This window comes from Somniosus microcephalus, chromosome 31 (assembly GCF_052327205.1).
Source record: "Somniosus microcephalus isolate GS21.2 chromosome 31, FLI_Smic_1.0, whole genome shotgun sequence".
In the NCBI taxonomy this organism is placed as follows: Eukaryota; Metazoa; Chordata; class Chondrichthyes; order Squaliformes; family Somniosidae; genus Somniosus; species Somniosus microcephalus.
This window is the reverse complement of record NC_141017.1, coordinates 38,865,534-38,893,164: the sequence shown is the minus strand read 5'-3', so window position 1 is coordinate 38,893,164 and position 27,631 is coordinate 38,865,534. Positions and strand designations below refer to the sequence as shown.

Sequence of the window (27,631 nt, the reverse complement as noted above, 5' to 3'; positions counted from 1 at the left end):
TGAACTCAGAATGTTGAGTGAATGCCAACTGCCGCAACTCTGATCCTCCTTTCTGCTTCATATCAAGAAAGAACTTGCATTTATGTAGTATCTCTCATGATCTTAGCACATCCCACAGCCAATGAAGTACTTTTTAAAGTGTAGTCACTGGAGTTACTGTTATAATGTGACAGCCAGGACCCACAAACAGCAATGCAATAATGACCAGATGATCTGTTTTTGGTGGTGTTGGTTGAGGGATAAATATTAACCAGGATACTTGGGAGAATTCCCCTAGTCTTCTTTGAAAAGCACCATGAGATCTCTTACATCCACCTGAGAAAGACGGCACCATTACTGCACTGAAGTGTCAGTCTAGCTCATTGGCAGGCAAAATACAGCCAGCGTCAGTTCATTCTATCCAGTCCCCCAGTTCATTCTATCCAGTCCCCCAGTTCATTCTATCCGGCCCCCCAGCTCATTCTACCCGGTCCCCCAGTTCATTCTATCCAGTCCCCCAGTTCATTCTATCCGGCCCCCCAGTTCATTCTATCCGGCCCCCCAGTTCATTCTATCCGGTCCCCCAGTTCATTCTATCCGGTCCCCCAGCTCATTCTATCCGGTCCCCCAGCTCATTCTATCCGGTCCCCCAGTTCATTCTATCCGGTCCCCCAGCTCATTCTATCCGGTCCCCCAGCTCATTCTATCCGGTCCCCCAGCTCATTCTATCCGGTCCCCCAGCTCATTCTATCCGGTCCCCAAGCTCATTCTATCCCGTCCCCCAGCTCATTCTATCCAGTCCCCCAGCTCATTCTATCCAGTCCCCCAGCTCATTCTATCCGGTCCCCCAGCTCATTCTATCCGGTCCCCCAGCTCATTCTATCCGGTCCCCCAGTTCATTCTATCCGGTCCCCCAGCTCATTCTATCCGGTCCCCCAGCTCATTCTATCCGGTCCCCCAGCTCATTCTATCCGGTCCCCCAGCTCATTCTATCCAGTCCCCCAGCTCATTCTATCCGGTCCCCCAGTTCATTCTATCCGGTCCCCCAGTTCATTCTATCCGGCCCCCCAGTTCATTCTATCCCGCCCCCCAGTTCATTCTATCCGGCCCCCCAGTTCATTCTATCCGGTCCCCCAGTTCATTCTATCCGGTCCCCCAGTTCATTCTATCCAGTCCCCCAGTTCATTCTATCCGGTCCCCCAGTTCATTCTATCCGGTCCCCCAGTTCATTCTATCCGGCCCCCCAGTTCATTCTATCCCGCCCCCCAGTTCATTCTATCCGGTCCCCCAGTTCATTCTATCCGGTCCCCCAGTTCATTCTATCCAGTCCCCCAGTTCATTCTATCCGGTCCCCCAGTTCATTCTATCCGGTCCCCCAGTTCATTCTATCCGGTCCCCCAGTTCATTCTATCCGGTCCCCCAGTTCATTCTATCCGGTCCCCCAGTTCATTCTATCCGGTCCCCCAGTTCATTCTATCCGGTCCCCCAGTTCATTCTATCCGGTCCCCCAGCTCATTCTATCCAGTCCCCCAGTTCATTCTATCCGGCCCCCCAGCTCATTCTATCCAGTCCCCCAGTTCATTCTATCCAGTCCCCCGGTTCATTCTATCCGGCCCCCCAGCTCATTCTATCCGGTCCCCCAGTTCATTCTATCTGGTCCCCCAAGGCCTGGCTTCAAGGCCTGACCCCACCCCATGTAACGTCAGGAGGCGGGGCGTTGTCTCCGAGGCAGCAGGGGAGTCAAGCAATGGGATTCCGAGATGGCAGGTGAAGTTATGGAGACCAGCGGCTGAGATGGACAGAAGGCAGCCTGGAGTCACGGATTGGATCACGGCCCCCCTGGGTGAGGGTCCTAAACCGATTTCTTGCTGGGTCTTTGTTTTTGCCTCTTGATGGAGGTCTGCAACTCTGAAAGTCAGTCACACGAGAAATGAAATTCACTTTTATCTCCATTGCTTATTTAACCGCAACCAATTCCGACCATTCCTTCGTAACAAATCGAGTGCATTGCCAGGCCGAGCAAGAGCTCAGGCATCAGCCCACAAACAGAAAAAATGATTTTTCTTGTCAGTTGTGGCTGAAATTTATTTGACATGTATAAAAAGTATCAGAAGGCGAATCCCATCCCCTCTATTTTTTTCAAAGAAGAGGTATTTTCTCCCCTTCCACTTTTGGTCTTTGTGGTCTATACTATTTGCTCAAGTTATAAAACAAAGTATTCACAAGTAATCCACCCATGCATCAGAAAGAGCAATAATTCCTCATCAAACGTTGCTGATATGGTGACTTTGTCAAAAAGAGCGCAGATTGACATTTAATGAGGCCAAATTAAGAGCCTTTTTATACGATATAAATAAACCCATCCCCTTAAGCTAACGCTGCTCCACAGTTAAAGCTGTCCCAGTTTGAACCTTTTATGTACCCCCCTTCCCAAAAACATATCTGCACACTAATTCTCTCTTTTTCACTTTCTCTCCAGCACACAAGGAGAAGCCCAACTTCTTCCTGCTTAGGTTTCTGATGTTTTTTATAGCAGAGTGAGGAACCCTTGATAAAGTTAACACAGAGAAAAATTACAAAAAGGAGAAAATTTAAAGAAAAAATGACATGCTCTGAGAAAATGTACACCAAAATATTATGTATTTTGCAATGATAACAGGAACTTAACAAAAAGTGAACAGGTGGGGTCATGTACTCCAGGCAAATCTAGTTTTGCCATTCAGTAACTGGTTGGTTTTGCTGCTAGACTTTAAAATAGGAGTCGAGGACTCTCTCCAAATAATTTGGGAAAGCAAAGATCTCTTCCAGTGGCAGGAGCTGGTGAGCGGCCTGCACAGGACCTTGCGATTGGTGCGTGACCAAAACATTGGTGTGCGGCTCTCAACAGCTCACCAAAACTTGTTAAGTGGCCCTCCTGCCCAAAAAATTTCCCACCCTGGCCTAGCTGATGTACCAAAGTCTAGCGTGGGGCTAGAAAACACAATCTTCTGACTCAGAGTCAGAGTTCTAACACTGCGCCACGGCTGACACTTATTGCTGGTAACTGCCGCTCTGCTTGCTGAGTATAGTCACATTACAAATGCAAAGTTCTGCTCAATATTTGTAACAAACTGATAAATACTTTCTCTTTGAACACATTTACAGTGTCGTTACACAAAGTGAGCAGAGCTCTTTCTCTCCCATGCTAGCCATGTCTATAAGAGATACTGTCCAGAAAATATTAATATTAATTATATTTATGCACAACCCAAGATTGCCAGTATTTTTCCACAAAATTAATTTTGCTGAGAGATAATTAATTCATCTGAGTCAACTACTTTACAGCAGCATATTTTAAATCGTTGTATTTTTAAACATTTCCTGAGCATCATCTGCTGGTATTTCACATGTCAGTCTACCTATTTCTTTTACATTCAAGAGCAACAAACACAAGCTTTAAAAGATTCTACATGGGATTTCTAATTCATCTTTTCCCACTAATATGTAGAACCATTCTGGAAGAAGCGACTCTTGCCACCAGCTGTATCTCAAACACAGCTCCATATTTCTAAATGCTCATGCAATAACAAGAGCACCAATAGTAAACAGCAGGACTGTCAGGAACTTAAAGTATCCAGACATTTACTATCAAATAAACTTGATGATATTTGGGTTCTGTTTGAATATAGGAATATGCATTTGCCTCCAAATGTTTCCTGATTTACAACAGCAGGCAAACTATTGAACCAGACACAGGGCGGACACCTCTCATTATTCTTGCCAGTCTTTGAGTGGCTGAGCAGATACAGAGGTGATTGGAGAGGACGATTTTTTAAAATATTGCTATGTCTGTTTCAGCTTTAAAGTTGGGGATTGACATCACCAGTGGGATAGCTTTGTTCTGCATCAAAGGCATTTACCCTGCCAACAAAAAGTAACCATCCACTTAGATTCTTACTGCCTTAAGTCAAATATAATTTAAAAAGCCACAGCAGTATATAACCAAGCAGTAATTAAACTAATATGTGACCCACCTTAAGTGAACATTGCTGTAGTGCAGTAAATCTCCAACAGCTTCCCTCCCAGTGGGTTAATGCACCCTGTGGTGTGGCACTGAGCCACACAGACCAGGATGGTCCATATTGAATCCTTGTCTGTGCTGAGTTAGCTAATCTCAGCTGAGCAACATTAGTCTCCACGCCCTGAGCTAAGAAGAGGAAAAGTCAATCAGGATTGCTGCTCCTGATTGTTACAGAGTGATCCATGCTCTTATTGTCCAATAGCCCAATGGGTCATACCCTTGAAGTATGTACACTTTGGTGGATAACCAGAGAGTTGCAAACATTCAATTTTACCCCTTGTGAGACACTGTCTTGCTGACAGGAGGAGTAAGGGAAGAATGAAAATAAAGAAATCATATGGGATATGTAGATCAGTGACCTACGCTGTAGGCCTGTATGAGCCTGAGGTTCTAAAGAATTTGCCATTACGGGAATCATGGCATGTGCAAGGTGGTGTGCTGTCAGGCTGCCCACTGAACGTTTTCAGACAGGCTGAGTTCTAGACATCTCCCAAAACTCCTCAGGCTGTGCTGCCGTAGCTGCTCAGAGAAGGGCAGGTCCAAGCTGCAGAAAGCGGCGTATCTGCTAAACCACCAGGTTTGTAATGTTCACTTGATTCATTTCTTTAATGTCAGTTTGAAATTAAACTTAAAGTGGAAGATAACAGAAACATTATGGGCAAATATTCAGAAAGGGTGAGGTAACGGAAATATTTTTTTAAAGGGAAGACAACTTTTTTTGGTGCGACTCCTGCTTTTAAGGGGTTTGTTATTTTCCTCCCATTCACCTTTTTAGTGGTTCCGCTGAACTATGGATTATTTGTGGTCAAAACTTTAATAACAGTACAACAACAAACTAAACAATGCACTGCAGCAGGACTAGCAGAGAGAACAGGGGCGTAGTACCTTACCATTACTGCATTATCACAGAGCCAGAACAATCAGCTACTTCTGGAAGTAACAGCAGCAGAGACTGGACACGAGGCCTGTTGGTATAAGGAATTCAAATGCTGATTAACGTCACAGGCAAGTCAAAACTTTACAATTCTATTAAAGAATAACGAGGGCCTGAGTCCGATTTTTGCACACTGCTCCATCGACTATTCATATATAAAATCTTCTGCAGCACTAGATGGTAGTGGACATACTACAACAACAACTTGTATTTATATAGCGCCTCTAACATAGTAAAACGTCCCAAGGCGCTTTACAGGAGTATTATAAGACAAAAACATTTGTTTGACATACACACTCTCCTTTCCTGAGTTCTGAGGATGGGTCTCTACTAAAACTTTAATCTCTGTTGATACACATAATGTTTATTCTCAGCATTTTCTGTTTTTATTTCATGCACTCCTTTCATCTCTGGGATCTCAATTCAAATCCAGCTTTTATTTATGGTGCATGTCTCCTCTCTCTGCTGGTTGTAAGGGTCCCAAGTTACATAGAATTTTACAGCACAGAAACAGGCCATTCGGCCCAACAGGTCGATGCTGCTGTTCATGCTCCACATGAACCTCCAGCTTACTTCATCTCACCCTATCAACATACCCTTCTATTCCTTTCTCCTTCATGTACTTATCTAGCTCCCCCTTAAATGCATCTATGCTATTCGCCACTTGTTGGGCACAAGACAACAGAACACACACAACTTAGTACAAACTTCTCAACATTAAATTGCCACTATCAGTCAGAAAGGTCTGAAGGGATGACTGGTGTTGGAAGTGGGAATATTAGACTGGTGCACCTGGAGTGCTCTTCTAAGGTTGGGGTTAAGGCATATTGCTGGTGCAGAGTTGAGGGGTCTTAACCCTGTATCGATGCTCTATCTGACCCAAGGTACTTAATGGAGCGGTGAGGATGAAATTATATACTCTGCATCAGACCACTGCTGTACCTGATTTAGGAGTCCTTGATGTAGAAAATGGAGACAAAAGGTGGAAAAATATTCCACTCCCCAGTATTTACATACCATATCTTGATGAGTACAAAACGCACCCACAAATGTTCTGCTCCTTTTGTCTGAGGGAATTAAAATTAGAATTCTTACATTGCAATGGTAAGACTTGTTTACTGCAAGTCTGTGCTGGGATAGGAAAGTTGATTTCGATCACAGTTTTTGAAGAACTCGCAACAGAATATTAGTCAAAGCGGTTAGGGCGGAGGACTAAGTGAGTTATTTTAAAGATAATTTTAACTTTGTAATAAACTAACTGTTATGAGCGCTGGATGAGCCAGACCACTCAGAGCTGGTAGGAGTTACTGCCAAGTAAACAGTTTTATAATTGAGTGAAATATTATTACCCTATACTTTATTTTTGGAACAGTGTCGTGTTTAAGTGAGTGTGGCCAACTATCGCAGGCTTCAGCTGTTTCTTCACAGTTCTACTTTCTGCTCAGCAGAGTAGCTGAGGGATGTTTGCATGAACTCGCATCTGCGCCATCACAGTAACAACTCAAAGTTAACCTGGACTCAAGCTGCCTTGAGAAAAGACACCTTAAGGTCATCATTACTGCACTGTAACTTTTTACCATGGATTTCAGGTTATGGCTGGGTCACAGACAGAGCTAAATAACATGGGGCGAGGGGGAATATTTCTAACAGTCACATATTGTTTCAGCTCACCACAGACAGATGCTGAAACAACATCTGGGCAAGTGTAAGCATTTTCATGCCATCCAACAATGTGCTGTGACCAGCCAGTAGTGGCCCAACACTCTCAGTTGGGTCCTACAGCATGTCTCAGTGCCCCTGGGCTAGGGAGGAGAAAAATGAACGCGAGTTCCCGCTGCTGAGAGTTTTCCAATGACACCGACTGGTAATTCCATACCAGTGGATATTGGATAAGTACAGGATTGGGCCCTGCTGCAATGTGCTGCACAGTCAATTTCACTGTCTAGGCTCACATGTCAAGAAGATTCAGTTCAGTGAAGGTGGCCAGCATCAATGGAACTGTATACCGGCAGGAGGCAGTGTCATCAAGAAGGGAGGGAGGGGCAAAATAGAAAGAAATTTGAAAAAAAAGAATTTACTAATGTACTAAAAACCGCAGACATGAATCATTAAAGTACAGCAGGAGAGGCCCCTGGTGGTCTGAAATGAGAACAACATACATTTCTATAGTACCTTTAACATAGGAAAACGCTCCAAGGTGCTTCACAGAGGTGTAAGGGGCAAACAAAGGATGCCAAGCCAAAGAAGAAGATATTAGGAAGGATGACCAAAAGGGTGGTCAAAGAGGTGGGAGATGGGAGAGGAACTAAAACTAATGGGGGTTCAGGGCTGGGGGGAGCCTGGCTTGATGGGCATGGGGAAGGGGGAAGCAGCAGAGGCAGCTGAACAGATGGTGTGTATCCTGATGACAAAGAACTCCATGATTTCCTTGCACTTGTTGTTAGAGGTGAGGCTAGAGGGGCAGAATTGGCAGTTGGTAGTGGAGAAAAGAAGCCGGGGGGTTATCTTTGCTCTTCAGGATGATCCTAGTGTTGTGGGTGGTTTTGGCAGAGGAGAGTGAGGCCTGGCCCAGCCAGGTCTGGTGATGGATGACTAATCCAGTTATGTGCCAGAATCACTCAGATCTCCGGCCCTTGGGGACGAACAGGATGAGAGACAGTGAAGGGCATCAGAGGTAGAGACAGTTGATTATTGGTTGTCTCATTATTTTTGCTCCCTCTTTATCCAGTTTAAATATTGGGGGAGCAAGCACACCAATGACTCAACAAATAAATCACTATGTGGTATGGTACTGAACTATATAGACCAGAAAGGGCCCATATTTGATCACCAGCTTGTGCTATTACCCGATCTCATTTGGGATGGCAGTGTGGCCACAACAATTGGCACCAGTGCCCCTGGACTGAGAAGGAGGAAAATATGATCAGCCAAGGTTCCATTATTGATCAACATTATTCAAGGCAATTCTTGCTGGTTCAAGGGCAAGGATGTAGTGATCCTGCTCTATACTGAAATGGCCTCCTCCCTTTACTTGTAACCGTCATTCCCTTTTGCCTCTCCAGGCCCAGCTTCAAAATCCTGTCCATATAAAAACAATGCTGTTCTGTGCTTAAAGACAGAAAGAACTTGCACTTGTCTATCGCCTTATCATGACATCCCAAAGCACTTCACAACAAATGGATTACTCCTTAGCTGTTGTGTTGGCAAAAGTGCCATCCATTTTATACACAATAAGGTTCCATAAACAGCAAATCAATGAATGAATGACAAAATGATCTGTTTTTGATGGTGTTGGTTGAGGGATAAATGTTGGCCACAATATCGAGAGAACTCCCTGTTCTTCTTCAAATAATGCAATAGGATCTTTTACCTCCACTTAAGCTTACTCAGCACTCTTATGTATTTTAAGACCCTCAACCACCAACAAAACAGAGTATCTGGTCATTTATTCCAATGCTGCTTGTGAGATCTTGCTGTGCTATTGGCTGCTGTGTCTGCTTACGTAACAACAGTGACTACACTTTAAAAATACTTAATTGGCTGTGAAGCGCTTTGGGATGTCCTGAGGACGGGAAAGGTACTACAAATGCAAGTTTTTTTAACTTATTGAGGAGATTCATAATATAAATTGTATGAGTATGCACAGACCCAAAACCCTGAAGAGAATTATTGGTCACTTGAAACCACATCTATAATCCGAGGGGTGGCAGTTTATGAGACACAGCCTACAGATTACTGTCAAGACCCTTCTACCATAGCCCTGAGTGAATAACATTTAAAACATTGGAAATTGTTTCACCTAGTGTGGTGATGCCTTTAGTTTGTAGTTTGAGACATTAATTGCAATATGCTCAGTTATATTGGCCACTGATGTCAATTAGTGAGAAACAGTGTTTGGGTCCTAGCGAGTAAAATATAGCGTGATACGTCTAAGTATATAGTTATCCATGCACCAAATGACACACTTAAGTGTGAGGGTGCTGGTTAGTTCCCTCAGTAACCCCTAGATGGCACCTTCACTTGTTTTTTTCCCTTTGCTAATTGTTAGTTTCTCCTGTGTTTATTACTTAACTGCCTTTTCCCAGGTTTATTGGTTTCACCTGTTTTTGCTTGTATTTAAGTTCTGTGGTTTCTTCCCTCTGTGCTCAGTCTTGACAAGCCGTTTGCCTAGTGGTAGCTTGTCTTGAGCTCCTATGTTTCTAACTGTTTACCTGTGTGATTCTAGTAAAGTACTTTTATTTAAGACTGCATACCTGCTTCTCGCCTCGTCTGTCTGCACTTGGGTCCAGAACCAGCCTCGCCCTGACAGCAAGACTGAGCCAGTATGGACCCAGCAGTGATGGAGGAATTTCGTTCTATTCTCTCCCATCAAGGTGCTTTCCTCAGCCGCCTTGAGCAACTTCTCCAAAGCATTTCGGACAAGGTAAATACGTGGACTCAGACCATTCAACACCCAGCTGCTGTGGCTTCTGCTCAGGATGTTCCTCCTCAGTCAGTTCCTTTGGGTACTACCCCACCGATCGCTGACCTCCAGACTCACCAAGAGCCTTGCCTACCCGCGCCAGAGCGCTATGACGGTCATCCGGGCAAGTGTCGCGGCTTCTTGACCCAGTGCTTCCTAGTTTTTGAACTCCAACCCTCCATGTTCCTATCACCCCGCTCTAAGGTAGCGTTCATCATATCACTACTCTCGGGAAAAGCTCTTGCCTGGGCTACCGCTATCTGGGAGCAGCAATCTTTCGTCTGCTCGGACATTCTCCATTTCGCCGAAGAGTTGAGCAAAGTCTTTGACCATCCTGTGAGTGGACGGGAGGCAGCTAAGAGACTTTTGAATCTCCGCCAGGGCAACTGCAGCGTAGCCGACTTCGCCATCGAGTTCCACACACTCGCTGCGGAAAGCCGCTGGAACACCGAGGCCCTTCTCTCCACATTTCTTCATGGCCTTTCCGAATCTATCAAAGATGAACTGGCGTCCAGAGAGGTTCTGGAGGACCTTGACACGCTCATCTCCCTTGCCATCAGAGTGGATAACCGCCTCCGGGAGCATGGTAGAGAGAGGAGATTCACTACTTCCACAGAGGTGAGATCTTCCGGTGTTTCGAATCTGACCAAGAGTTTCCAAGTACCCCCGAGTCCACCTGTTAGCACCGAAGAGGAACCTATGCAACTCGGCAGAACTCGGCTCTCCCAGTTTGAGAGACAGAGGAGATTGAGAGAGGGGTGTTGTCTTTACTGTGGCCTGTCTGGCCATCTCAGAGCCACATGCCCTGAGCTTCAGGAAAAAGCCAGGAGGACTGGGAAAATACTGACAGATCAAATCGCTTCTCCTACCCCTTCTGCCCCTTCTGTCTTCCAAACCCTGCTTCACTCTCGTCTTTCTTGGGAGGGACAACAGTACAACCTCCAGGCGTTTGTTGACTCTGGGGTCGCTGGCTGTTTTATCGATGCCACCCTTGTGCGCAGCCTGAAAATTCCTTTCTCCCGCCTTGACAAGCCTTTACAAGTCACTGCCCTTGACGGCAGGCCCCTTGGTTCTGGGCGCATTCATCATATCACCGGAGTATTACATGTCCAAGTAGGGGAGAGACATCAAGAGTTGCTGCAGTTTCACCTTATCGATTCACCTGAGCTCCCTCTCGTTCTTGGACATCCGTGGCTCTCTCTTCACAACCCTCACATTGACTGGACTACCGGGACTGTGCTGGAGTGGGGTCCTTCATGTCTAGCCAACTGTCTTAAGGTCTTCCCTAGTCTGCCCCGTCCTTCCTCTCCCGAGCCAGCTGATCAGCTGGACCTTGCTCATGTGCCCCCTGAATATTCGGACCTCCATGCTGTGTTTAGTAAGAGGCGGTCCACTACACTCCCCCCACACAGGTCGTACGACTGTGCCATTGATCTCCTGCCTGGCACTAGCCCCCCTCGGGGTCGGCTCCACTCTCTCTCTGGCCCTGAGAATGTTTCCATGGAAGAATACATCAAGGAAGCCCTCGCTACAGGTTTCATTCGCCGTTCCACCTCCCCAGCGGGTGCTGGCTTCTTTTTTGTAAAGAAGAAGGATGGTGGTCTCAGGCCTTGCATAGACTATCGGGGGCTTAACAAAATTACGATTAAGAACCGCTATCCTCTCCCTTTGATGTCTTCAGCGTTTGAGCAGCTGCAGGGAGCTACCATCTTCTCCAAACTTGACCTCCGCAACGCGTACAACCTGGTCCGCATTAGGGAGGGGGATGAATGGAAGACTGCCTTTATCGCCCCTAGTGGTCACTGGGAATACCTCGTCATGCCCTTTAGTCTCACTAACACTCCTGCTGTCTTCCAAGCTCTGGTCAATGACGTGCTCCGGGACCTGCTGAACCAGTTCCTGTTTGTTTATTTGGATGACATTCTCATCTTCTCAAAGTCCCCCCAGCAGCATGTCCAACACGTCAGACGGGTGCTGCAGAGGCTCTTGGAGAACCGTCTCTTTGTCAAATCCGAGAAATGTGAATTCCATGTCTCTAAGGTCACCTTCCTGGGCTACGTCATCTCCTGTGGAAGCGTCCAGATGGATCCTAGCAAAGTTCAAGCCGTCTTGAACTGGCCGCGTCCCACGTCAGTTAAGCAGGTTCAGCGGTTCCTGGGATTCGCCAACTTTTACAGACGCTTCATCCATAACTTCAGCTCCCTTGCCGCCTCCCTCTCTGCATTGACCAAGGGCTCGTCTTTACAGTTCAGTTGGTCTTCTGAAGCGGAACGGGCCTTCCAGGAGCTCAAACAACGCTTTACCTCTGCTCCCATTTGTTAAATCCGTGTATCTTGATGTATGGTGTCCTTCAATAAATAGACAGAGACTGAAGATAACAAACAACAGGTGTTTACTGGATGAGGGTTACTCTAAAACTAAAAGTACAGATCCCTACTCAGGGTTTATATACAGGTGTGGTCACTGCCGGTACTACAGTATACAGGAGCTGTAAAAAGTAGTTCTCCCCTTAAAGGTACATACACTACAATTCTTCCCCTTTTAGATTAACAGTACCATAACATTCATTTAACAATTAACACTTTTAACATGCAACATTAACTGAAAATAGTCCATTTATAAATTCAGTCTTTGGGGCGGCTTCCTGATCCTTTCTGGATAGCGCCTTTCCTGGGTGTCTTGCTCTTGGTGCGGAGGCGGTTCTGGCCCCCTGTCGTCGGTTGGTTCATCAGCTTCCGATGCTACTGTTTCTGGGGTAGATGCTACCTGTATGTTGGGTTCATCACCAGGTACGCGAGACCTGGGGTTGACTCGTTCCTGTGACTCTAGGATCTGGTCGACATGGCATCTCACAATGTTCTCCCCAACATCCACTGTGTACATTAGTGGCCCCTGCCGTGTGCATATCGTTCCTGGTTGCCATTTCTCTGTTCGGTAGTCGCGGGCCAAGACTGGTTGCCCTACATTGAAGCTCCTTGTCGGTTTCTCATTGATGTGCTGGAATTGCTTATTCTCAACATCTCTTCGTACATTTGGTCTGAGCAAATCCAGACGAGATCTCAACCTTCGGTTAAAGAACATCATGGCCGGGGTCTGGTTGGTGACTGCATGTGTCGCATTTCTGTAGGCTAACAGGAAATTGTCCACCTTATGCTGCAGTGGAATGTCGTCATCGCACATGGCCCTTACTGCTTTTTTAAAGGTTTGTACGAACCTCTCAGCCAATCCATTTGTGGCTGGATGATACGGGGCAGATGTGTAATGCCTTACCCCATTCCTTTTCATAAATCTTCTAAACTCTTCGGACACAAACTGTGGTCCGTTATCAGAGCAAATCTGCTCTGGCAAGCCGTTCCTGGCAAATATGGTCCGTAGGACTGCAATAGTTTTCTCCGTGGTGGTGGAGGACATTTTGATGACCTCAGGCCATTTCAAGTGCGCATCCACGGCTATTAAAAACATTGAGTCCATGAATGGACCAGCAAAATCAATATGCACCCGTTGCCATGGAGATGAGGGCCACTCCCATGGGTGTAGAGGGGCATGTGGTGGTGCATTGTGGACCTTCTGGCATCCTGAGCAGCTCTTTGTCAGGTCCTCGATTTGCTGATCGATCCCCGGCCACCACACATAAGCCCTAGCAAGGCTTTTCATTTTCACCCCTCCCAGATGGCCTTCGTGAAGCTCATTGAGCACTCTCTCCCTTAACTTGGGTGGAATTACCACTCGGGATCCACACATCAAGGTCCCCTGGCATACTGACAGCTGTTCTCTTCTGGATGAGAATGCTGGCAACAGTGAGTCGCCATGTGTTGGCCATCCCTTCACCGTCAAGTCATATACCCGAGACAGTGTCGGGTCATTTCGGGTCTCCTTCTCTATATCAGCGTTAGTTACTGGCAAGCGTTCAATCATAGTCGAATAAAATATTTCGACAGGGTCCACTGCTGGTGCTTCCTCCACAGTAGGCAGTGGCAGGCGTGATAGCCCATCGGCGTTTCCATGCTGTTTCGTGCCCTTATACTCGATTTCATATTGGTTCGCCCCTAGAAAAAGGGACCATCTTTGTAGCCGTTGCGCAGTCATCACCGGAACGCCCTTCTTTGGATTAAAGATGGAGACAAGTGGTTGGTGGTCAGTCAGCAAGGTTAACTTCTGCCCGTGCAGATAGTGGTTGAACTTTTTCACTCCCCACACTAGGCTGAGGGCCTCCCTGTCAATCTGGGCGTAGTTACGCTCGGCTGAGGTTAGTGACCAAGATGCAAAGGCTACTGGCCTCTCCGAGCCGTCCGGGAATTTGTGCGACAGCACTGCTCCAATGCCATAGGGTGATGCATCACACGCCAACCGAATTGGTAGTGCTGGGTTGAAATGAGCCAACACCTCTTTTGATGTGATCAATTCTTTGCACTTCTGGAAAGCTCGTTTACATTCGTCATTCCACTTCCATGGTACCCCCGTTTGCAGTAGGGTGTTCGGTGGGTGTAGTACTGTAGACAAATTCGGCAAGAACTTATGGTAGTAGTTCACCAACCCGAGGAACGACCTCAGTTGTGACACATTTTCCGGTGCTGGAGCCTTGACTACTGCCTCAATCTTTTCAGGGTACTTATGTAACCCCTCTTCATCAATAACGTGGCCACAATACGAGATCTGCTTCTGGAAAAACTCGCATTTGTGGCGATTAGCTCGGAGCCCATAATCCTTCAATCTAGTGAGCACCTGCTCCAGGTTGGCGAGGTGATCACTGTCATTTTCGCCCGTGACCAGGATGTCGTCCAAATAACACTGGGTCCCTGGAATCCCTTGCAGGACTTGATCCATTGCCCTTTGCCAAATAGCCGGAGCTGATGCTACCCCGAACACCAGCCGGTTGTATTGGTAGAGACCTTTATGAGTGTTGATCGTGAGGTACTGTTTCGAGGCTTCTTCTACCTCCATTTGCAGGTACGCCTGGGCCAGATCAATCTTAGTGACGCGTTTCCCTCCAGATAGCGAGGCGAAAATATCTTCAATCCGCGGAAGCGGATATTGTACAGTGTGAAGGACTGGGTTCACAGTCACCTTAAAGTCCCCACAGATACGAACCTTCTTTGGTTCCCCAGGCGTATTACTCAACGACCTCTTCATTACAGGAACGATGGGTGTAGCCCATTCGCTCCAGTCCACTTTGGACAGTACTCCTGAATGTTCCAAACCTTCCAGCTCTGCTTCGACAGCTGGGCGGATCGCATAAGGTACCGGTCTGGCCTTAAAAAACTTTGGGCTTGCATTTTCCTCTATTTTGATCGTCGCTGTTATGCCTTTTAGTGTTCCGAGTCCCTCCTGGAACACTTCTTGTGCGTCAGCATTTTTGAAAGTCGTCCCGGTGTGACGTCGTCATCCTTTTTGGCTTCTACAGTCAGTGCTTGTATGGAATGCCAATCTAGCTGTATCTTCCGGAACCATTCACACCCTAGTAGTGGTGGTCCTCCATCTGGCAATACATATAGATCCATTTTTGGTGTTTCCTTGCCGTTATATATAACATTCACCCTTATTTTTCCTTTGGGGTAGACTTTTTGCCCCGTGTACGTCTTCAAGACAATCTCCGTATCTCTCAAGGGTATATGTGAGAATAGCCGCTTGTAGTCCCTTCGGTTTATGACTGTTAGGGCTGATCCTGTGTCCAATTCCATTTTCACTTGGACTCCGGCTATCTTGAGCGTGACCCAGATAGTTTGGTGATCCTCCATTTTGATCACATTATGTAGTTTCAGACAACCCAGCTCCTTGCTTCCGGAGTCTGTGTCACTCATCAGTTCATCTGAACTACTCGCCGTCACCTTATGTACCTTCTTGTACTTCACCTGTGGGGATTTCTTGCTGCTGGTTTTCTTTTCCGACCTGCAGACTCTTGCTATGTGTCCTACTTTTCCACACTGCCTGCACACTTGGTCCTTGAACCAGCAATCCTTATGGTCGTGTGTTATTCTGCCGCAGCGATAGCACTTTACTGTTCCGTATGACATTTCATTTGTGCCATATTCTTGCGGTCTCCGTTGTATCTCTGCCGCGCCCCGTGCTGCTGCTTCGTGTGATACTGCCATGCTGAAAGCCTTGTCCAGCGTAAGATCCTTTTCTGATAGAAGCCGTTTCTGGGTTCCTTCACTTTGAAGCCCACACACAAACTTGTCCCTTAAAGTATCTGCTAGTCCCATTCCAAACTGGCAGTGTTTCGATAGCTTGCGCAGTTCTGTTAAAAACTCAGCGTTACTTTCATCTTTATGCTGGTTCCTTTTGTGAAACTTAAATCTTTCCGCTATCAGCAGCGGTGTGGGGTCTAAGTGGTCCTGTAGTATTGACACTATGTTTTCAAAATCCTTTTCCGCTGGCTTCTCTGGGGTTACTAGGTTTCGCAGCAAGCCATACGTTTTTGCACCCGTTGAATTCAACAATACCAGCGCTTTCCTGTCATCTGGCACTTCATTCGCCTTGCAGTGCACTTCTATGCGTTCGACATATGTCGTCCAATCTTCGACTTCACTGTCGAACGCTGTGACACTGCCACTCTTCGGCATCCCTGGGTGTGGTTAGACTGGCTCAAAATGGCATCTCCCGCGCTCTCCCTTCTTCTCCGCTGCGGCTCAGATGGCGTCTCCCGCGCGTCCCTTTCTTTTCCGCGGACGCTGCTCGGCCCTTGAACACTGACTGCGCTCCGCGCGTCTTCCTGCGCGCCTCTCTCGTTGACGCCACTTGGTCCTGAACTCCGGCTGCGCCATGTGCGCTTTACCCTCTCTTTTTTTTTTTTTTTTTCGTCGACGCCGCTCGGTATTCAACCCCGGCTGCGCCCTGTGCGCTTTACCCTTTTTCTTACCCCGTCGACGCTGCTTGGCCTTTATCTGTGCCGTCGGTCGGCTCCAGCCGCCGCTGTCCGGGAAGGATCTGCGCCGTACCTGTTGCCAGCCCGTTGCGCTGGATCGTCGTGACTGGAGAACCAAGCCCAGCTCTCAACAGCCTCCTCTGCGATGCTCAACTCTTCTCTGGATGGTCGACGCTGTTAAGTATGTGTATTGTATTGAACAATTAACACAAAGACTTAAACGTATAACTCAAACAGGCCTTTACTGGTTGGAGGTAGGGACTATACATAGGTCTTTACTTCATGCCCACAGGCGGGAACTGAGGGGAATCAGTACCCACAGTACTATTTATACCCCTATGGCCAGGAGTGGTACTGCGTATCACTACGCCCAACAAGTAGTGCAGTCCTGTCCATAGGTTCAAAGTAGCACACATATTACATACACAACATTCCTCCCTTCCTAGCTTTACAGTCATCTCCCCATTTAACATAACGTAATAACATATATACATATATAACTTCAGGTTTACATAACAGAATAACATAGATACATAGATAACTTCATGTCAAAAACAGATCACAGATTCAGTCTCTGCGGAAAACAGTTCACAGATTCAATCTCTGTGGTGTAGTCGGTTCACGTTGCTAGAGTGACTCATTCAATAGTCCTTCCATGGATTTAACAGTTTGAACTTCCGAACTGAATTGGCTCCGTTCGGAGGGACCACGTGTGTGATCTGGTAGAGGTGATAATGGTTCAGATGGGTCATCTTCTGTTTTTACTTTTCCTTTTCTGCTTCTTGGAGACTCTCTGGGCTCCATTGTCAGCTGCCACAGCATGCGCAGTTCCTCCTTCTCTTCCTCCTGTTTCCGTCGTAGAGCCAGCTTCTCCCGATGTTCCGTAGACTTTTGGTGCTCCTCCATGATTTCTGCACTTTGGGAGTCGAAGTTACAAGCTGGGCAGGACAGGACATCGTAATATTCGGTGTCGTCCTGAGCTAGACCAGTGAGAGGGTCGTCTATTTCCTCCATACCTAGCTGGACGTTAGCCAGCTCTTGTTCCAAATCCAGACATCTTTCCTGAAGAGACTTCTTCATGTGTACCTCTGCATCCAGCTTTTTCTGGGCTTTCAGCAAGTCGTTTACTAGTGACCTCATTTGTGATTTTAATACTTCAACTTCCTTTGGAGATTGATTGATCGGACTATGCAATCCCTCTACCGGAGCAGCTGTTTCAGCGGTCTGTTGTTCTACGTTGACGTGAGTCAGCGTACTTTTGGCATCCAAGGGCTGCTCTGTTGCAGTCATCTCAGTCTGTGTTGCCACCTCAGCTCTTCCAATAACCTTTGAGAGCTCCGAACCCCTTTCGTTTGAATATTGAAGTTCATGTTCAAGTTTTTCCCATTTCAGAGTCCTGTCCTTCAGCATATGCAGGAGTTGGCTGACCGTTAACTCCTCTGACATCAGACGTTTTGTGTGCTCCTGCTCCATTTTCTCCATCAGCTGCTTCTGTTGTCTTTCCAGATTCTCCAACTCTATATCAAAGAACTCTTTTGTTGCATTCAACTCTTGCTCAAAACGGCGAAGCATTTGTTCTAATTGCTGTTGTAGTTTGAAATGGAGTTGAGTTCGAGCCCGGTGTCCCTCAGAAATGGGCACATCAGTAGACTTGCCAGACTCAGAATCCACAGTTAAACTATGTTGTTGTTGCTCAGTGGAATTCTGTGCTGAAACTTTGTCTTTTGCACCTGAGTTGGGCTTACCATCATCCGTTCCAGAGTCTGGGCCGACTATCTTCACCGAGTTCTCACTCGTTATTGTTTGTAGGAAATGCCAGTCCATATTCATTTTCCTAATCCACTCCCGTCCTAGTAGTGGAGGACCTCCTTCAGATATCACATATAAGTCCATTATTTGACTGTCTTCGCCCTTGTGGGCCACTGCAACCTCTATTTTCCCGATGGGGTACACTCTTTGCCCCGTGTATGTTTTCAATATAATCCCCGTATCCTGTAGGGGAATATGTTGGAATAACTTTCCGTAATCTTTCTTATTTATGACCGTCAATGCCGATCCAGTGTCCAATTCCAGTTTTACTTGGACTCCTTCTATCTGAAGAGTGACCCAAATTGTCTGGAGGTCTGCACCCTTACCAGCGTTGAGTACTCTTAAGCTAGCCAGTTCATTACAGCTTAAGCTAGCCAGTTCATTACTGCTAGCGTCTGAATCGGACTCCTGTTCGGTCACCTTGTGTACCTTTGCGTATTTTCCTTGCGGTGACTTCTTGTTGCTGGTCTTCTTCCCTGACCTGCATACTCTAGCTATATGTCCAAGCCTACCACAAGTTCTACATTCTTGGTTTTTAAACCAACACTGGTTCTGATCATGCGTTGTCTTTCCACAACGATAACATTTGCCAGAACTCACACCCAATTTGTGTGCACTGAGCTCCGGTGACCGTAGCTGCATTACTGCCGTGCCTCTCGCTGCGGCTTCGTGTGCTGCTGCCATAGTGACCGCCTTCTCAAGCGTCAGCTCATTCTCCTCGAGCAGTCGCTTTTGTGTATCCTGTTTAAATAAACCACACACAAATTTGTCTCGTAGTGCATCTGTCAATCCCGTTCCAAACTGGCAATATTTCGCTAATTTACGCAATTCCAGCAAATATTCAGCATTGCTTTCATGCTGTAGCTGCCTTCTGTCGTAAAATTTAAATCGTTCCACTAGCATCAGCAGCGTGGGGTTTAGATGATCTTTCAGGACAGTAACAATCTCATCGAACGTCTTATCCGCCGGTTCATCTGGTGATAACAGGTGTTTCAATTGCCCGTACGTCTTCGCACCCATTAAATTTAATAATGTTAGAGCTTTATCTTGGTCACGAATTTTATTGGCCTTACAATAATTTTTTACTCTTTCAACATATATGGCCCAATCTTCGAGGTCACTATCAAAGGTGCTAATATTCCCGTGTTTAGGCATTGTAGATTTGCAATTTCTCAGATTTTATTTTCTTTACTTGTTATCAAAGATGGCGGCTTCCCGCTCTTGCCGTCGTCCTCCGCCCACAAAATGGCGGTTTTCCCGCGCTTGGCGGTCTTCACCCGTCCCCCGACGCCGTCTCCCTTCAGCCCCCGAGTGCGGCCCTTATCTTCGCCGCGATCGATAGCCCGCGCTGTGCACCGCGACTCTCGCACCTTGAGCTTCTGCAGCCGCCGCGCCTTTCAGTCCGAGTGCGGCTCTTATCTTTGGTCCCGATCGCTGGCCCGGCTGCGCCCCTCACTTCAAAGCGGCCCGGCCCTTATCTGCCGATCGCTATCGCCCTACCTCTCTCTCTTCCCCAGTCCTGTCTTTACTCCGGTTCACAAGCTGATGGAGGCTTCAGGGTCCTAATGCCTGTCTCTTCCAGTCGCTGGAAGCTGTCAGGATTTCTGCTGCCCTTCAGTTTTGAGTGGGGTGTTGAGGATTGAAACCTCTCTTCAACGTCCTGTCTTTGGACGAAGCCGCCTGGAATAACTGCCGCAGGGTTCGAACCGACTCGTCGCCAGTGTTAAGTATGTGTATTGTATTGAACAATTAACACAAAGACTTAAACGTATAACTCAAACAGGCCTTTACTGGTTGGAGGTAGGGACTATACATAGGTCTTTACTTCATGCCCACAGGCGGGAACTGAGGGGAATCAGTACCCACAGTACTATTTATACCCCTATGGCCAGGAGTGGTACTGCGTATCACTACGCCCAACAAGTAGTGCAGTCCTGTCCATAGGTTCAAAGTAGCACACATATTACATACACAACAGACGCCCGTATGTCTGGACTCGGCCTTCTTCTTTCACTGTTCTCCAGGAGCGAATCCCTGGGAGGTGATGCAGAGTTGCAGGTAGGTTTGAATCCACTCGTCGCCACTGTTAAATCCGTGTATCTTGATGTATGGTGTCCTTCAATAAATAGACAGAGACTGAAGATAACAAACAACAGGTGTTTACTGGATGAGGGTTACTCTAAAACTAAAAGTACAGATCCCTACTCAGGGTTTATATACAGGTGTGGTCACTGCCGGTACTACAGTATACAGGAGCTGTAAAAAGTAGTTCTCCCCTTAAAGGTACATACACTACACCATTCTGGTACACCCTGACCCCACCCTGCCCTTTATCGTAGAGGTGGGTGCCTCGGATATTGGAGTCGGGGCTGTCCTGTCCCAGTGTTCCCCTAAGGACCAAAAGCTACATCCCTGTGCCTTCTTTTCCCGTTGCCTGAAGCCAGCAGAGAGTAACTATGATGTCGGCAACAGGGAGCTCTTGGCAGTTAGGTTGGCCTTGGAGGAGTGGAGACACTGGTTGGAGGGAGCAGAGCATCCTTTTGTCGTCTGGACCGACCATAAAAATCTGACATATATCCAGGACACCAAGCGCCTCAACCCTCGGCAGGCCAGGTGGGCTCTCTTCTTTAACCGGTTCAACTTTCTCCTGTCTTACCGCCCAGGGTCTAAGAACCTCAAACCGGATGCCCTTTCTCGCCAGTTTGACCCCTCAGAAAAGGACCGGACCCCGGAACCTATCATCCCCAGTTCCTGCATCGTTGCTCCCGTCGCATGGGAGATTGAGACTGTGGTGCGAGGGGCCCAACGTCAGGAGGCTGACCCTGGAGGAGGCCCTCCTCATAGCCTTTATGTTCCCAGTCAGGTGCGTGCCCAGGTCCTTCAATGGGGGCACTCTTCTCGATTGACTGGTCATCCTGGGATCCGTCGGACTCTCGAGTTCTTTAAGAGGAGGTTCTGGTGGCCCTTTATTGAAGCCGACACCCGGGCCTTTGTCTCCGCTTGTCCCGTCTGTGCCCAGAACAAGACATCCCAACAACCTCCGCTTGGTCTCCTGCATCCCTTGCCCATCCCCAGCCATCCCTATTCCTGGGACTAGGGACAGGGTCACTGGCAAGGCTTGGAAGCTAAGCAGAGCCAGGCCTGGTTAGTACCTCGAGGGGTGACCACCAGGGAAGACCAGGTGCAGAAGATCACGGAAGGAGCCCCGAGGAGGGGCGGTTGGTGAGAAGGTCACGGAAGGAGCCCCGGGAGGGGCGGCTGGTGAGCAGGCCCGGGCGTTGGGCTGAAGATTGTCGGACAGGAGGAACGGTGGAAATGGAATGGCGGCGCGCACAGACGCAGCGGCTTTGCTTCTCCCAGGGCGGTGCTATTTACGTTTAATGTTAATGTTATTTGTACTGGACTCATGGGAGCTTGCAAGATCACATTTCGTTGTTCATGTACTTGTGCAATGACAATAAAGTTGAATTATTATTATTATTATTATATCGCCCTGGATTTCATCACCGGGCTACCTCCATCTGAGGGATTCACTACCATCCTAGTTGTGGTCAATCGCTTTTCCAAGGCTGCTCACTTTGTCCCTCTTGTCAAGCTTCCCTCTGCCAGAGAGACTGCCCAGCTGGTTGTCCAGCATGTCTTCCGCCTCCATGGCTTGCCCTGGATGTCGTCTCTGACCGTGGTTCCCAGTTTTCATCCAGGTTCTGGAAGGCTTTTTGTTCCCTCCTGGGCGCTTCCGTCAGTCTCTCCTCTGGGTTCCACCCACAGTCTAACGGCCAGACTGAGAGAACCAACCAAGATCTGGAGAGGGTGCTAAGAAGCTTTGTGTCCTCCAATCCTTCCACCTGGAGCAAGTATCTGGTCTGGGCGGAGTACGCGCACAATACCCTTCAGAGCTCCTCCACTGGCCTCTCACCTTTCGAATATCAATATGGCTTCCAACCGCCACTCTTCCCTGAACAGGAGAGGGAGGTAGGAGTCCCGGCTGCCCAGGGGTTCATCCAACGCTGCCGCCGTACCTGGAGGAGGGTCCGATCCGCCTTGCAGCTTGCTTCTTCTCGGCAGAAAGTGCAGGCTGACCGACACCGCCGCCTAGCTCCTCGGTTCCGGACCGGACAGAAGGTCTGGCTGTCTACCCGGAATCTTCCGCTCCATGTGGAGTCTCGCAAGTTGGCTCCCCAGTTCATCGGAGCTTTTAGGATTTTGGAAAAAGTAAACCCTGTGGCCTACCGGCTCCTCCTTCCTCTGTCGATGAAGATACATCCCACGTTCCACGTCTCTCACCTCAAGCCGGTACTTACCAGTCCCTTGGTTCCTGCTTCCAGACCTCCCCCCCTGCCCCGCATGATTGACGGTCAGCAAGCCTACACTGTCCGTCGCCTCCTTGATAGTCGCCGGGTTAGGAGGAGCATTCAATACCTGGTCGACTGGGAGGGTTATGGTCCTGAAGAGCGTTCCTGGGTTCCGGCCCGGGACATTTTGGATCCTGAACTCATCAGGGATTTTCGCCGTCGCCACCCTGATCGTCCAGGAGGAACGTCAGGAGCCGTTCCTAGTGGAGGGGGTCCTGTGAGGGTGCCGGTTAGTTCCCTCAGTAACCCCTAGATGGCACCTTCACTTGTTTTTTTTCCCTTTGCTAATTGTTACTAGTTTCTCCTGTGTTTATTACTTAACTGCCTTTTACCAGGTTTATTGGTTTCACCTGTTTTTGCTTGTATTTAAGTTCTGTGGTTTCTTCCCTCTGTGCTCAGTCTTGACAAGCCGTTTGCCTAGTGGTAGCTTGTCTTGAGCTCCTATGTTTCTAACTGTTTACCTGTGTGATTCTAGTAAAGTACTTTTATTTAAGACTGCATACCTGCTTCTCGCCTCGTCTGTCTGCACTTGGGTCCAGAACCAGCCTCGCCCTGACACTTAAGAGATTTATGTCCTGAGCCTAAACTGTCCAGCACACTGGCCTGTAACTGCACATTGCAGTAAACTATTTAAATATATATCTATCTATCTAAGGGTATGTCTGTCTGTATGTCTGTCTGTCCGCTATACACTCAAAAGTGAAAGAGCGTACCTACACATATGTTATGTCAAAAGAAAGGTTATGATTAGGGGAGTGTCATAGCTGTATTTACTTTTTGGTCAGACAAAAATTGTTCGGACAGTATACAAAAAACGTTCAAAAATCCGCTCATTAGCGGTTGACCAATCCTACCGCTCATTAGCGTTGAGTGATGTGATGGTTGACCAATCCTACAGTTCAGTGACCTGATGGTTGACCAATCGGTGCGTCACGGGCGGGACCTAATCCTGCAGCCTCCCGAAACGTAGCCGCCATTTTTTACCCTGCTTTTCCTCAACAGCAAGCAGGGCAGCTGCGTCGGCCCGCCGGAGCGGGAGGTGAGTTGGGGTCATTCGGGCCCGGCCTCACAACCACTCGGCCCGAGACACAGTGCGGGGGAGCGGCAGCGGCCGGCCGTTAACCGCGCAGCCCGAGACACAGAGCAGGGGAGCAGCAGCGGCCGGCCGCCAACCGCGCGGCCCTCTGAACTGCCCTGGCAACGCCGGGCCCCCATATACTAGCTGGAGTGCCCGGCGGTGCCGAGGGTTTTTTGAGGGCATGTTGTTGTTGGAAGAGAGAGAGAGACTGGGGGGAGAAGAGAGAGACTGGGGGGAGAAGAGAGAGAGACTGCTGGATTGAGTTCGGGATTAGCCTGGAGAGAGAGGGGGGGAAGGAGCGCCTCAGGCCTGGCCCGATCGACCCCTGCGAAGGAAGGAAGAAGGCGAGCTCTCCCTCCCTGTCCCACCCCTTCACTCTCCCTCCCCCCTCATCTCCCTCCCTCTCTCCTCTCCCTCCCTGCCCCTCTCCTCACTCTCCCACCCCCTCTCCCTCCCCCTCCCTCCCCCTCTCCTCTCCCTCCCCCTCCCTCTGTCTCCCCCTCTCCCTCCCCGTCTCCCCCCCCCCCTCCCCCCCTCTCTCCCCCCTCCCTCCCTCCCCCCCTCTCCTCTCTCCTCTCCGTCCCTCTCTCCTCTCCCTCCCTCTCTCCTCTCCCTCCCTGTCTCTCCCTCCCTGTCTCTCCTCTCCCGCCCTCTCTCCTCTCGCTCCCTTTCTCCTCTCCCTCCCTCCACCTCCACGGATCAGCGCCTCAGAGCCGGCCGGTGCGCGACCTAGCGCGTGAGGCCCAGCCGGACTCTCCCTCCCTCCCCCTCCGCGGATCAGCGCCTCAGAGCCGGCTGGTGCACGACCTAGCGCGTGAGGCCCGGTGGGACTCACCTTAGCTCAGGTCGCGCTCCGGGCCGACATTGACGCGCGCGCTGACTCCCGCCCCGCCCGCCTTTACTAAGATGGCGGCGATGGCTACGCTCGGCTCAGTCCCACGCCGCCAGCCTTTACCAAGATGGCGGCGATCGCGGGGCGGGCGGGGCCTAGCTCGGGCGTGGCTGGCGAGGAGAGGCCGAGGCTTCGAGGCCTGAGGGCAGCTCATCCACTGCTGAGGGGGGGGGAAGCCCGTGTCCCCTTTGGAAAAGGATTTTTTTTTCTTTTAAAACCATTTTTTTTTGCTGCAAATCTATATTTCAAAAGAAACACGCAGAAAGTGGGAAAAAGAAATTAATAGTTAGGAATCAAGATGGCGGCCACTCACCTCAGGTCAGAAGGATTAGGCCCGCCCACACACGCAATGTGATGCAGCGATTGGTCAACCATCAGGTCACTCAACTGTAGGATTGGTCAACCATCAGGTCACTCAACGCTATCCCCTGTAGGATGGCCCGCCCACACACGCAATGAACCTCCCCCCCCGTGACACACCGATTGGTCAACCATCAGGTTAATCACCTGTACGATTGGTCAACCATCACGTCACTCAATGCTAATGAGCAGAATGTTGCCGTTTTTTGAACCTTTTTTGTATACTGTCAGAACAATATTTGTCTGACTAAAAAGTAAATACGCCTATGAGAGTCCCCTAATGATAAGCTTTCTTTTGATATAACATATGTGTAGGTACGCTCTATAACTTTTGATTGTATAGCCGGACAGACGGAAAGTCGGACGGAAAGACAGAGGGAAAGACAGAGGGAAAGCTTTATATATATAGATATTTGGATAAAGTACTTAAAAGGGAACTAATCTTATTAAATGGACAATGGTTCCATATTGGGGAGATTTTAGAGATTCAGTTCCTGGAAAAACCCAGATTTTGTACATGTGATAGTATCTTGTTGCTAGAGTAAAATAGCTCTGCAGCAAATGCAGCATTTCAACAATGGACAAACTTCACACACATGATGTAACTAGTGCACGTGAAATTGCATGTGTCTATAAAAATCAACTTCTAGTGGCAGACACAATCAGTGATACAATGACAATACCGGGTCTCTGAAAACGTGCATTGGAGGAACACTGACATAGCGATAAAGACCACGCTGCCATTCATAATGGCACTATTTCCCACAACACAGAGGATGAGAAGGTGTGGGATATAGATATCTCTATGACCAGGCTTGAAAATCTGCTGACGTGAAGCACATTAATGGTGAACTGCATGATGTCATAAGAACAGAAGAAATAGGAGCAGGAGTAGACCATTCGGCCCTTCGAGCCTGCTCCGCCATTCAATGAGATCATGGCTGATCTTCTGCCTCAACTCCATTCACTGGCCCTATCGCCATATCCCTTGATGCCTTTACTAGTCAGAAATCTATTGACTTCTGTTTTGAATATACCCAATGGCTGAGCCTCCACAGCCCTCTGGGGTAGAGAATTCCAAAGATTCACCACCCTCTGTGTGAAGAAATTTCTTCTCATCTCAGTCCTGAATGGCCTACCCTTTATCCTGAGGCTGTGGTCCCTGGTTCTAGACTCCCCAGCCAAGGGAAACATTCTCCAAGCATCCACCCTATCAAGCCCTGTATGCTTCAATGAGATCCCCTCTCATTCTTCTGAATTCAAGAGAATACAGGCCTAGTTTACTCACTCTCTTCTCATACAACAGTCCCGCCATCCCAGGAATCAATCTCGTGAACCTTCGTTGCACTCCCTCTATGGCAAGTATATCCTTCCTTAGGTAAGGAGACCAAAACTGTACACAGTACTCCAGGTGTGGTCTCACCAAGGCCCTATATAATTGGAGTAAGACTTCTTTACTCCTGTACTCAAATCCTCTTGCCTTCCTAATGGCTTGCTGCACCTGCACATTCACTTTCAGTGACTCATGTCCAATCACTGATACTCTTGCTTCCTGCTTAGGTCCTTTGTTTCCCTTTACCTTGTGTCACTGACCATGGTCAGACTGAGCAGGCATATGGGCAACCTGCTCCCAGGTCTCTGCCCATACCGTTACACAACCAGCAACCCCAGGACGACACTCCTGATTTTTTCTCCCTCTCGGAGAGGAAGCACCTGGCTTCTTTTGCTTTGTGAGCAATTTTAAACACATATTCGTGACCACCACTCTGCGATGCAGTGCACTGCACCACCAATGTGTCTTTCTACTGTATTGCTCTATTAATTTGCTGGTTAAGGATAAACACCAACATGGACTGATTGGGCTGAATGGCCTGTTTCCATGTTGTAATTTCTATGGGAAAAAAATAAAACTAGGACACAAGAGTGCATTTTGAAACTCTGATATTGGGTGAAACTTCCATCTTTGACAGGGGTGTAAAATGGGTAATATCAGATCAGTTATACACCTGCCTGATTTTCCGTTCCACTGATTTCAAGGTTTCCAACACCAAGGTGCAAAGTGTCTCTCTGAACAACCAGGCACGGCAAAGGAATTGTCCATGCTTGGATCTCTGAGTGAACTTCCCATCTTGCATTGTAATTATTATTCATCTGCCTACCCAACTACAATTCAGCGTGGTACATCTTCAAAACCTAACTCCTTTTAGGAAAGCTTTTGCTAAAAAAAAAACATCTTCACACAGCTCATGTCTAAATCTTTTCTGTGAAAAAATGGCCAAATAATCCTGAATCGTATAAACAGAGCATACAGCTGGACAGCAGTAAAACAGAGAAAATGAACTTCAGTCTTCAGTTCCGATGAAGGATTATACACCAAAAATATGTCTTCTCTTTACAGATGTTGACTAACCTGCTGCATATTTCCAGCAGCTTTTGTTTTTACTTAAATAAACTTGGGCCTGGCTGCTTAATTATTTTTACACACACAAGTTGAGTATTTAGCAGAATATTTTAAAGTGTCATTTTTGCCTCAGAGGGGTGTTTTTCAAACAGGTTATTTTGAAACTCTGCTCCCACATTGCTATTCCAGCCTCTCCAGCTAGGCTTGTACTGCAGTGGACACAGCATGTGCTGCAGTTCCAATTTTTACAGTGTGTTTTTTTTAGCACAGAGCCCTTGTTAAACCTAAGCCAGAGAAATGAAAATCTGTAGTATCAGCTTGGCTCTATTAGTAGCACTTCTTGTGTCACCATTCTAGTAAAGCTCCACTGCACATTGGAGTACAAACACCCCCAACTCTCTTGGTTCCTGCACCCCCTTTAAAATTGTATAAATTAGTTTAT

At 48.0% G+C, this 27,631-nt stretch overlaps 1 protein-coding gene across 2 annotated transcripts in view; it reads right to left on the bottom strand.

Annotated features, from left to right (window-relative positions):
- spc24 (SPC24 component of NDC80 kinetochore complex) overlaps nt 1–27,631 on the bottom strand; it is a 179,217-nt gene that overhangs the window by 123,432 nt on the left and 28,154 nt on the right. The window contains exon 5 of one of the 2 annotated variants that reach the window (XM_085971891.1): nt 4,930–5,004. In XM_085971891.1, coding sequence (XP_085828017.1) covers nt 4,932–5,004 — 73 coding nt within the window. In that variant the 3' untranslated portion in view covers nt 4,930–4,931. Of the gene's footprint in view, nt 1–4,819; nt 5,005–27,631 lie in introns of those variants that run through there. The other variant, XM_085971890.1, reaches the window with a different exon arrangement.